We start from the raw sequence: 13,429 nt of genomic DNA on the forward strand, positions 1-13,429 counted from the left end.
GACTTCTCCATATGTTTCCCTGTCCACAAATTGCCTATTAATATCCTTCAAGTAATCTTTCTTGCCCATAATGACAAGGGCCCCTCCTTTGTCCACATTTTAAAAGATAATTTTCTGATTTTCTAGAAGGCTCTTGAGTGTCTGTCTTTCCCTATTGGTAAAATGCATATGCCTGCTTTGATTAAACGTTATCTTACTTAAGTCCTCAAGTACCCTTTTGTCAAATGCGGTTAATATAGGAGTAAAATTGCCTTCAGGTTTAATCTCTAAAAATTCTGGTGGTCCTTGTTCAGCGATTTCTTCCATAGTTTCAAAGAAAACCTTACCTTTCAATTTCCTCATCAGTTTGAAGAACTCAATCTTCTCTTGTAACAAAGTGCTTGTGTGTTCAGGAACAAAAGATGAGCCTTTCTGTAGCACCGTCTTTTGGAATTGGGAAAGTTGAATACTCGATATATTAATCACTAACTTTTCTTTGTTTGTGTTAGTTGGGTTTTTCTTCTTACCTCTTCTGGTGGGTTTCTTTCTAAATAAATACACTTGTGTGTTTAATGTGGAGGATGGCAAAGTTCAACCTTCTTCTTCATCTCTCTCCACCCCTCCTTCTGGTTGTCTTTCTATGCCTTTTCCTTTGTTTATAATCATTAATATTATTAAGTCCAGTGAACATTTGTTAAGGATTTGTTGCCACTTCTTCACAAATGCTGAATTTTCCTTGCACAATGTTGGTTCCAATGACAAACCCTGAGCCCTCGTGGGATTCTTTGAGCTCGAAGCTATTGAGCCAGAGTGGAGGCATGTAGTTTGCAGTTAATTTCCCTCCAGATTAAGCGTTCTATTCAATCAATTTGCGTGGTTTATCTTTCGACAATAGATCTTCGGTGGTGGAATTAATTTCCCTCCAGATTAAGCGTTCTATTCAATCAATTTGCGTGGTTTATCTTTCGACAATAGATCTTCGGTGGTGGAATTAATTAGACCTAATATTCTACGTGCCTCGTCTTCACTGAAGCCTAAGACCTCTGCTCTTTTGGGTGTATTTGAATCCTTTTTAGCAAACGACATATTGATTTGGATCTTTATTCCCTAGTTATCTGATGTGCCACCTCGAATATACACAGCAACCTAATCTAAAACAAAATACAAAAATGGTGGTGCACAACTTATGTATTAGATCCTTCTACAATGTTCAACAGTGCTCAACACTTGTTTTCAACTTCTTCAGGTGCACCAGGACGGGACTCTTTACATTGGGTCCAAACAAACTAACCAAAAGAACCCATTGGTACCAATAGGTAGTCCTAGCGCACTCCTATTTGGGTTGAGTCTCCCAATCAATCATTCAAAAATGCATTCTGTTTTCTCTTTAGCACTTACTTATTTTCATCTTGTTACATCAAATATGATTTTAATGGAGTTACCATCCTCGAAATTATTCAAACTTAACACCAAAATTCATACGAAATGACAGTTACACTCATATAGTTCAAAAGATCTGTATTTCCAACATAGTAATGCATTTAATACTGAGGTAGCATTACTGATTCTTGTACTGACAATATTTATATTCCATATTAATTGGTGTCACATTGACATGATGTTGCTTGCCTACGTTGTGTTGAGTGTTACTCTTTTGGTACTAATTTGGAGGTAATTTTTTTGGTTTTGTCATGTAGGTGGAGGAGTAACTATTATTTTGGTAGTTAGTGTGTTTGTATTTTGCAAGGTGAGATCCAGCTTTTCACTTGCTTGTGCCTTTTAAAAAAAATAACTTCTAGAGGCGGCTGAATGTTGATACTGCGTTATTAGCACCTGTGTTTTTTTTTTTTATCTTTGTATTTGTGCTTTGTTTTAGATATTTTTATTTGTTGGTTGAAAAGTAATGTTAAAGTATGTTCCTAGTAAAGTATATGTAAATGCACGGTTGGAAAGTGATTCATACTATTTTATGTATTGTAGAATATAAAGTAGGAGAAAGTATTGTATGCATCGCTAAGCCACTGGCCTGTAAAAAAAAAAACCTCTGGTATAAACGATTTAACGCAACAAAGCCCTAGAAATTCAGCCGATGTGGGAATTCATGACCAGCTTAACTCAGCACATTCCGGTTGCAAAGCCCATGAGCACATACATATTATAGGAGACGGGATTCATGATGACATACAAAATGGCATTATGGGGGAGATAGCATTATGGGTTACATCAACAGGAACGCGCTAGTTAAGTTGGCCATGACTGAATTTCAAGGGCTTTGTTGTGAAACAACAACTAATCCAAGACTGGATTTTAACAGGCGTTGATAAAGACCCTAGAGGTCGAAACACGTGTCTGCTGACCACTGAAGACTATAGGCCTCATTCCGAGTAGGGCGGTAAGGGTTAACGGTCACCGGTAACGAGACCAGTGCCGTTAAACCCTTACCGCCCTACTACGAGTTCCCTTTGCGGGTCCCGTCCTGAACGCCTGCTTTTAGCAGGCGTTCAGGACGGGACCCGCAAAGGGACTTTAGTGCTAATAACGGGACCATAATTTACGGTACCGTTATTAGCGCCTTCACCGTTCCCATTGAGCCCCATGGGGGCTCAAATGGGAATGGGGAAGGGCCCTGGTGAATGGGGAATTACCAGTCACTCCAACCTTGGAATGGACCGGTATTTACTCCATTCACCAGGGCGGAATCGGAATAAGTTTGGAGGCAGCCATGCTGCAAATAGCGGCGTGGTTACCTCCAAACTCGGAATGAGGCCCTATATGTCTTCTTCTAAATAAATAGCACTGAACTCGCTCAAACAATTGTGCAGAGGAGTAGGCGGCAGAGTAGAAGCAGTATTGGCAGTCCCTGCAACTTGCTTCCTAAATCCGAATCTGACAGTCTGTCTACTATCTTCATTGCGAGTGCTGGGGGAGGAGCACTTACAAAAACCCCATTCAGCCGCAGAGCAGCGCAGAGTAGGTGGCAGAGTAGAAGCAGTCTTGGCAGTCTATGGCCGACATGGACGCCATAGACGCAACCCTGCTGAGCCCGGCAGCTGAAGGTCGCCAACTCGAGAGTTTCAAACCCAAAGCGGACGTAAGAACAACAATAACGTCTGCAAAGGGAAACGCCGTACCAGAGGAAAAACAAGTCTCCCTTCCTTTACAGAGACTCTTGAGCGAGGAAACGGTGGCTGTAACATCCAACGCCTCGAATAGAAATGCAAAGGTAAATTCAACGACCTTGCAAACTATAAAAAAACCCAGGCTGAACATTGCCCTCCCGCCCTCCACTACTATCCCAAGCCACCATGACAAACGTGACGAAGTTCGTCTACATGCACAGCTGGACCGGGGCGCAGGATCCCTGTTGTTGGAGCCGAGCTTTGAGCTAGGCTCCTTAGAGGACCCCGTGAGCCCTCTGAGAAGACAGCAGCCAGCAAACAAGCCCGAGAAAAAAGCCTTACCTCATTCTCCCCCCCTTCCCTCGAATCCTGCGAGCGTCGGGTCTTCCATGACCGAAGGCTCTGCCCAGCCTGTCGGAGGACAGCGGGCGTCGAGCGTCAGGGGTGGGCCCGTGGCAACCATGGAAGCGGAGGAAGTGTGTGGAGAGACGAGAGGCTCCGGCAAAGATCGTCGGCCACCCAGCACCCCTGAGGACTCAAGGGGGTAGCTGACGCGGGGAGACCAAGAACTCGAAAATGGAACCGACGAGCGCAGTTCGGAGGCTCAGCCTTTAAGTATCGTAGAAGATGTTAATCTCTCGAGTGCAGCCGCCATTAACAGTTCCCTGGACGCTGCCAGTCCCGGCCTTCCAGGTCCCTAAACCAAGTAAAAGGACTACACCCGACCAAGAAGACTACAATAGCAGCTGTTCGGATGTTGCACCCTCACCGAACACGGAAAACAAAAAAACATCAATGGAGGAGGGCTCAAATAAGAACAAATGGAAAATAACACAACGCTCATCAAAAACTCGAACTGTGGGACACTCAGAGAAACCGAGTGAGGGAACAAAAAAGCGACAAACCCAGGGACAGTACATAAAAAACCTAAACACATCAACCCTCTGTACAAAAAAGAAAATTACCCAACATCAAAAGGGCATAAACATAGATTCCAGAAAATCAAGTTCTTTACACACCTTAAAAAATTTTTGGGGAAAGCAGCACAAACGCAAATTTGAAAGAATAAACGAAATTACAGACAGTGAAATGCTAGAGGTAGTATTCACTACCGAAGTTACGGATCCTCACCAAGACATTGACCTAGAGATTGCCGGCACACAACCGGTTCCTGTCGTGGCTCAGCCAGAATATAGAGAGCCTCCAAATCCCAAATTGGCCTTACTGGAGGAGCGCCAAAGACTACAAAAGCTATGCGCCATCAACTCCCCACAAATAGAATACAGTGGGTTGCAGAAGGAGCGACTAAACAAACGTACACCGACTTCCGACCTAGAGTCCGGCAACCCCATTACTAATGCAGCTTTGCAACTTTAACCAGAGCGCATGACAGTCTCTGTGAGTGAGGTACCAGACCCAATCTCTCTAGAGGATGATACGTCAGAAAAAAAAAATGGAAGGAATGGAGCCACTAAAGATCTGGATACTTCACAATTTGACCTGCAAAACAAATCTAATCGCAAAGTTCAATCACCCTCAAGGGAGCAAACACCATCCTACATGCGACCACCAAGAAGGGACTCGCAATCGTCAACACCAGTCCCCCCACATTGATCCCAAAGGCTGAGCGATCCTCCATCTACCGCAAATATAGACTCCCCAAAAAAGGAACTGGACATATTTGCTATCATGTCTGTAGTGAGTATAGCACTGACACCGTTCACGAAACTATACAAGTCCCTAAACGATACGTTAAAAGATCATAGCACTTTATCAGCTATGATGGCGATGATTCATCATGGCGACGGAAGCAAAGTCAGGAGCTCTAGCCAAGAGGCACCATCGGAACTACGTTCCCATCAACAAGAAGATTTTCTGCACAACCAAATGACAAGGTCCATAACAACCAAGTCAGTAGCCTGTCAAACCTCAAAGGCTTCGGAAGAAAACCTTATAGCTTTAGCACCCGGGGCCAAATGTCAAACAGACGGCCATAGACCACAGAGCAAACACCCAGTCAATAGACCTCACGAGAAATACTGCTCCGGTCAATTGTCCGGTTGACAAGAGGAAGCTTGAAGCCCAGAAAGCGCGGTCAATTAAAAACAACTGCATCAGTGAAGAAGTACTGTTTTTATCTACAGCGGCCCTGGAAAAAACCACTGTATTAGAGACAGTCCACGGCCAACAGGGATTTTGTCATCTTCGACCAGCCAAGGAAAACAACCAAGGACCAACTAACAGGGAAAACACAGCTGGTCTTCTGCTTGCCTCCTACAGAGAAGAAAGCTCAGTCTAAATCAGCTACCACAAGTAAAATCACTGTAGAGAAAAAAATGAGGGAAAATAACCAACTAAACAAGCCCAACGACCTGATTAGCCACACCTATGTCGACTTAACAACGACAGCAAGTTCCATCGGATCTCCGAAAACGACAGAGGAATTCCTCGAGGAAGAAGCACTTATGAACCTAAGCCAACACCTTGAAGATCCACCTTCAGATAATGGGGGCTCAGCCCTTCTCCCCTGCACCAACCCCGCCCTGGCGAGGACAAGTCAGCAAAACCTAAGCCCGAGGAAAACGAGGACCATCTTTTCCTCACTTTGGAAGAAAGATGCAAGAAGACAACAAACAGTAAAGATTGGGGACAAACAGTGCATCCATCTAAACCACAGGAAGGTTCCTCTAGAGATCCTTCACGCCACTATCGATCCAAGGCGGCTACCTCAATGTCCTAAAAGCACTCGAACAGAACGGACTCCACGGAAACCAGACGCAATACCCCCCCACGGAGGCACAGCAACTATGTTCACTCGGAAGAGTGGCCGACCCCAGGAAACAGGCGGCCCAAAGAAGAAAAAAAACGAATCAGAGGCGAAGACGCCCTTCAACAAAAGGTGGGCGAAACTCGACCTGCATTTAAAATAGAACAATTGAGGGACAGTCGAGAATACATTATTCTAAACAGAGGAACAGTTTTAAAACTGTTCAACAGCGTATCCACCCTCTCTTCAATAAGAACAGAAGATCTAATACGAGTTGAACCAACTCATGAAGCAAAACAAGCAACAACCCTCCTGCATATCACGTCTGGAAGAGTTACACAAAAGTTGCGAGATGCATCAGATAAATTGCTCAAACTGGGCTACGACCTAACGGAAATCAAGAGTTCCCAACAAACCCCAAAGTCCCTGCAGCGTTATACGAGGAGGACATCAAACAGAGAAGACAACACCACTGGTCGATCCACAAACACCAGCTCCTACAGTTCGAAACGGCATCCAAAGGGACATCTAGAAACTTCAAGCCCCGACCAGAAACAATCGAGAAGGAAGAAGAGGGACAAAATCTCCAGCTCACACAACAGTACATCGAGTGTAACTCAAGGGAGTGAGGCAGATGAAGAAGCCTCATTGCCAATGGCCGAGGATAAATTGAAAAGACGGCCTTTGGGACCCCTAACCTCAATTAAAAGAACATTGGTGCAGGACCCTGCCACAATAGGAAAAAACGCACAAGATCAAATCAACTTGACCTCCTTAAAACAACTGTGGGCATGGATCCCGAAAGCCCTGTCAGCAAACCGAAAATAGCAATCCGTGACTCCATCGATGCCCGCTCGAACTATGCAACAAAAGCTAGAAGCGACAACACTTCGATTGGGCTCATGGAATACTCTGGGCTTTTCCCACCTGACTGTCCCTGGCGATGTAAACCTGGCCAACTTCGATATCCTGTGTTTCCAGGAAACATGGTTAATGGCAAAACCAACTCTAGATGGATACGAACTAGCACATGCACCGGCAAATAAAGGAACTAGAGGACCTCCGTTCTCCGGCCTTATAACAGCTATCCGGCTTCGAAAAGGAATCTTTGTGAAAGAAATCCTCACAACATCATTATTCCTACTAACGGTGCTAGTTACATGGAACCAACAGAATATGGAAAACGGGAAGATCAAAACAGTACTAGCCACCATTATTAACACCTACTGGAACCCAGAAGCGATCTCGAATGAAAACTTCATCAAATTGCTGGAAAACGAGATAGATCGGTCCTACATCGAACACCAGGTTTCCTACCTAATTATATTTGGAGACCTTAATGCAGTTTGCATTAAGAAACACGCCTCACCACGAACCACCTTGGCAGAGGACCGCGGCCGTGCGTGGCTTACCCTGATGGATTCATGGGAACTGGTTAACCTGGACAGTGTTTACGCAAAAAAAAAACGCTTGCCGACCTGGGAAGGTGAAAAAACAACAGCTACTATTCACTACATCTTTGTCTCCCACTCCCTAATTCCTGCAATAACTTCCTTTGATGTGATACAAACTGCAGCCAGTGATCACAACCTCCTGGCTGCAACATGGATTGGCCTCAGGAAATTGCCCCATTCAATAGACTTCGAGTTGGAAGTATCTAAAAATCAAAAACGGCTGGCGCTGAGTGCTAAAACATCTGCAAACTAGCAACTAATTGCTCTCTGATGGGGCGCCCAAATCAAACCAATATTAAGCCGTATTATTGTCTACTCGTTATCACATCTAAAAACTCGAGAGTAACCAACAGGCCAAGACCGGAAGCCTGTGCTCACAAATATGACGCCATCCTGGTAGTCAAAAGAAGACTCGTGAGAGCAGCAAAAAGAGCGGCAGTACGAGATAATACTCCGGAAAAAAGAAAAGCTTTCTTGGTGGCATCCAAAAACTATAAAGCCTGGCTGAAAAATCACTGCCTTACTCTATATCAAAACGACTCGGAAGAGATGTTAAAACAGCTATGCGGGAAAAACGCCTGGAAATTTTGGGCTCTAATCAGATCTACGGACCGTCAAACAAACAACGTACTAACTACTTCCATATCAGAAGAAACATGGATAGCCCACTACAAAAACCTATTTCTAGGCGTGAGACAAAATCTTGACCTCCGGAATGAAGAAAATGACCATGAATGCCACAGAGAGGAGCCACCATGGGTAAATCTCAACGACAAGTCGGACGTTCTGGAAGTAATACGAAAACTCAAACTCCAGAGCCCCTGGACCAGATGGCCTTTCAAACATCGAATTGAAAAAACATCCGGAGGAATGGTCCGTCTTTATGAGCCTTGTCTTAGAACGCTGTGCAGAAACAAAGCTACTCCCGGACTCTTGGACGTCATCTGTGGTGGTTCCTATATACAAAAAAGGAAGCAGGGAAAACCCTGCAAATTTACGGCCGATTGCTTTACTAGACGTGATCGGCAAGGTATACGGCTCTCTCTTACTTTGTTGTTTTCAAAACTGGTCATGAAAAGCAGAATGTGAAGATCCTTTCCAGTCAGGCTTTAAGAAAAATATGGGCACTACAACAAACATCCTGATCCTTAGTATCCTAAAGGGAAAGGCTATGGCAAGAGGTACCCGACTCTACCTGGCATTTATAGATCTAAGCCAGGCCTTCGATCAAGTCGACAGGCACATCCTGTGGGGAAAACTACAAAGGTGGAGATGCCCGGAAGAAATCCTGCAACCGATAATATCGCTACATAAAAACACCAGAATGCAGGTACGACTAAACAACCAAGGCTTATTGTCGGCAGCAATACCAACAAATCATGGAGTCAAACAGGGATGTCCCTTGGCTCCAGCCCTTTTCCTGTCTTACATGGGAGACTTCAAAGACTCGGAAAAAGAGGTGCGATCCTTCCCTCCACAGTTAGGCAAAAGTACAATTTCAAGACTGCTTTATGCAGACGATATCATACTTGATCAAACAGCTATCGGTCTTCAGAGACAGCTGACAGATTTTGCCAAATACATTGCCAATAACCATCTGGAAATCAACAAAAGTAAGACTAAAATACTAACCCTTGGCAAATGTGAAGGAAGCTCGAAAAAATGTAAATGGCAAATCGAAGGCGCTTCAATAGAGAGCGTAACTGAGTTTAAATATCTGGGAGTGATGTTGGACAATTCAAATCAGGAAAAGGCAATGCAAACTGCACTACGCACAAAAATCAGAAGTTTAACAACCCAAGCACAGGCTGTAGATATGAAATTTGGCCGCTTTTGTCTTGTGCCCCTCTTAAACTTCTACAAAGCAAAGGTCGTTCCCTCCATCTGTTATGGAGCGGAAGCAATCCTTGCCAACTCAGATCTGGACAGAATTGGAAAGCTACTTTTGGAGAAAGGTTCTCCTCCTCCCCAAGTCAACTCCGATTGTGCTTATAAGACGAGAACTAAGCCAACTATCGCTGAAGGGAGTCACCAAACGCAATACTATGATGCTATATAGGAAAATCCTCCTTGACGACCGTCCAAAACTTCTGAACGCCATACTTGAAGAACATACAGGCGTGCAAAGTCTGCATCTAAATAAATGGATAAAAATCCAGGACGAAAAATTGAAGGAGATCCAAAGCACAAAAAAGGAACTCCCAGAGAATCCAACAAAAACACAAAAAAGATTATACGAGAAAGACTGAATCACCACGCTGGACTCAGCCGCAAAATACAAACTTGCGGCCCATCTTCCACTACAGGCAAGGAAGCTCCACGAGTCATAAGCTTTCCTGGTAAAATACCCAAACAGGAAGCTCAGAAATCTATTTGAGAGCACGACTGAACCTTCTACCCACTAATGAAATCTTAAAGATTAGAAACCAGTCAACATCTAACATATGCAGATTCTGCAATAACCAGGCAGCGGTGGAAACAATTCGACATCTTCTACTTGTGTCCAGCAGTCGACTATATCAGAAATCCCTATTTGGAAAACATTCTTGCGTCATCGTATATACACGAATAACTGTGGTGGTCTCGCCTGATCGGAGGAGAGAAGACCACTTGGGTGACGGCCGCGGCAAACATTCTAAATCTCATTTTAAACTCTAACTCAATGTCATCCACGACATAGCCCATGGATCCAAAATGCACGAAATGTTGTCAAAGACATAGTTTCACAGAACACTCTTATAAAAACCTTTTAGGTTAAAAAAAATAATAAGAAAAATGTATCCCCCTCTAAAAGCCAAGTGCGAGGTATCCGGGACGCAGTTCTCAGTTTGGTCATTTACTTCACCATTCGACTACTAGATTTGACCAGTGTTGTTATATACATATTCTTTCAAATGCACAATTTGCATCACATTTTATCAAAAACCGCCCCCTTAGGTACTACTCACAGTCTGTCACAAAAGGAATGAATTGCCTTTTGCAAATGTGGGCCACTTTTTATATGCCCCAGTCCGACCCTGCACCAAGTACATTTTTTTATGTTATGTTGATTGAATTTGTAAATCATAGTTAATACATCCACCACCAACCCCAATGAGCCAGTGAGAGTTGCAGCTTTAACCCCCATACATATTGACATTGAGGGAAGTAGACGTGGATGGTGGCAACAGTGAGCGCAAAGCTACCCGTCCTGCTGTGTCATGGGTGTGCTAGGAAATATTTGAGCCCTGGCACTAATTCTTTCACAAATCAAGCACTTAATTTGAAACAGATCTGTTCACCTATATTGGTCCGGTTTCCTCCCATGGACGGTAATGTTGGACACTTGTGAGAAATAATTTTTATCAGAATCGGATATATGTGGCCACTTGGAATTGAATGGAATACCTTACGAACCTAGTATGTGACTGGAGAAATTAATTGTACCTGAAAATATGTACTCCTCTTTTTTATAATGTTTTTAACATGTATTTAAGATTATATGTTTTTAAATTATGTTCTTCTGTTCATATGTGTTAAAAGGTTTATTTAACCATAAAAACACAAATAATTTATTTTAAAGAACGGAATGCTATTTACAGCAGTCATGTTTGCACGAAGTGGAATATAGGAATGAATTGACAATGTTTCTTTTTTTTTTCCTAGCTTGTTTGATATGGGCGGAGAGTATTACTGCTATGGGTCGGACATTACGTGCACGTTTCCTGCAAATGGGAAGTTCACTGCAGACCAGAAGGCCATCTACGAGGCTGTGCTGCACTCGTCTCGTGCTGTGATGAAGGCTGTAAAACCAGGTACAGCAAGCTCACTGTGGAAACGTTGCTCCATCCCGGCGCACCCACACGGGTATACGAATCAAAGAAACAATATTGAACTACATGTATGGTGACGTGCTAATGAGGTCCTGGAAGTAGGCCGAAGGCTGAGCTATATATTCGAGACATGCTTTTCATTGAAAGGCATTCACGTTATGTATGCAGCATGGAACGAACCTCCATGCAAAAGGTCACAGTCGGTACAGCTGTGGTTCTTCCTAGCCTGGACTATTGCAAGCACCTCTTTTTAAATCTGCCCGCTTCTGCTCCCCGCCCTCTGCAACTCATCCAGAAGAGGACTGCGTGACTTGTCCTTGGCCTCAAGCCCAGGGATCGTATCTCTCCTGGACAGAAATGTCTGCAATAGCTGCCAGTGGCTGCGAGAAATAAGGTGAAAACCCTCTGCATTATGCACAAGGCCATCCGGGCCCTGGGACCTCAATACCTTCAACTCTCACTTCCGAAATATCTCCCTGCTCAAGCTCTTCCCTCACCCGCCTCCATTTCACTCAGGGTCAGTCGCCTGTGCAAGCAACCAGTTGGTGGTAGATCTTTCTTCAGCTGGGGCCTTCCTCTGCAACAGCCTCCCTAAAACTTGAGGAGAACCATCGCCAGTTCCAGAAGCACCTCAAGACCTTTCTCTTTGCAACTGCCTTTTCTCCTCCTCTCCTTGACTGACTTCCTGGCTGCAACTGATTCTTCACTGGTTACCTGGCCACTCTCTGATGTCGGACCCAGGCCACCTTCCCCACCAGTCGCACCCTGCCTTTCTGGCAAACCCCGCATTTGGGGACCATTTTCTGTATCCCTAACAGTTCCACCACCACCTGATGTCTCCACTTATCCTTGCACTTGCCACAATCAGGCTGCATTTTTAATTATTGTCATTTGTTCTTCTTCCCATGTACTGCACTTTCCCCTACCCTTACCCATGCACTTGGGCGATCTGATTGACACCTGCCCTAGTAGGTTTGTTGTCTCTGTCTCCACTCTGTTCCCCCTCCCTTGCCTCGTTCCGCCTTGCAAAACTTGTGTATAGGTACATTATAAATGCCATATCCTACAATTTAACATCATATGATATACACACATTGCTTTCATAACAGATGCCTGCCACTTATCTTGTACACTTCACAGGTTTATTTTTTTTCGCAGTACCCCACTTACTACAAACGTTAAAAAAATTATAGCACAAAAGCAGCATTGCATGCATGTTACCAACTTCAAACAAGTACATACAGTGCATGCATGCAAACATAATGCCTCCCCCTTACCCTGCACACTTTCACCATAGCCTTTGGTACTTCTTTGTACAAAGAGACCTTCTGCCACAGTTTCTGCATACACACCACAACTACAAACCTTATTGAGCAATGCCTTTGCCGCCACAGTCCCATTGCCATGGATCCCATCCTGAAAATGGATGGATGTGGCACGTGTAATCCTGACACGACGGCGGAATCTGCAGAGTTTTCCTGCCAGGAAGGGGTGGGGTAGGTGGGTGTGAAACATGGTAGGGGATCGGGTCTTTCGTGGTCCCTCTGAAAAGTTTTTTTTTTTTTTGTTTTTATACGCGTTATTTTTTTACGTGCTTGCAAACAACCTCTTTTTTTGTTTTTTCTCTTTGTATGAGTCCGTTTGCTTCACCTCCTTCAATTTTTACCGAATTATGGTCAACGCTTCTTGCACAGTGTAAAAGAAAATGGTATTGCCAATGGCGTTCAAAGAAATGCCATTTGCATGGAAGCAGTGTATATTTTGCAACTTCATGCTCTCATAGTGGGTGGAGAACCTCCCATCAGTGCACATAAATGCAGTCATGCTTCTGTTTATAAGACACCTTCCGAGCTCTGGCTGGGGACAAATTACACCGGCATGGTCCCATACTCCTCTTGGTGGAATGGTTGATAAAACAACCTTGGCAGTGGGAAAAATCTGCATCACTCATTCAGCAACTTCTTCAGGTGACGGAGAAAACGTCCACACGACATATAACTCAAATGTAGACCTCCATAATGCACCACGACAAATTGCACAGTAACGATAGAGGCGAAAGGCGAACCATCCCTCCGAAACTGCACAGATGTATCACCCACGACCAGCACTGTGCGTCTCTCCATCTCTATCAACCTCATTACACAGAGAGTATTGGGGAAAAAGTAGTACTGCCCCTTCCTGTGAACCACACCCATGACACCTAATTCCATAATCCCCACAGTTCCGTTCGCATGCCCACCATGCTGAGAATGTCAGAATGTGGCACATGCGCTTTCCCAGCTACAGTGACGGCTACAC

At 44.3% G+C, this 13,429-nt stretch overlaps 1 protein-coding gene across 1 annotated transcript in view; it reads left to right on the plus strand.

The window, feature by feature from the left end:
• PEPD (peptidase D) overlaps positions 1–13,429 on the plus strand; it is a 1,156,120-nt gene that overhangs the window by 996,118 nt on the left and 146,573 nt on the right. Inside the window, exon 12 of the mRNA XM_069639310.1 lies at positions 10,965–11,113. Coding sequence (XP_069495411.1) covers positions 10,965–11,113 — 149 coding nt within the window. The remainder of the gene's footprint in view (positions 1–10,964; positions 11,114–13,429) is intronic.

Source organism: Ambystoma mexicanum, chromosome 1q (assembly GCF_040938575.1).
Source record: "Ambystoma mexicanum isolate Mex_15411 chromosome 1q, UKY_AmexF1_1, whole genome shotgun sequence".
Classification (NCBI taxonomy): domain Eukaryota; kingdom Metazoa; phylum Chordata; class Amphibia; order Caudata; family Ambystomatidae; genus Ambystoma; species Ambystoma mexicanum.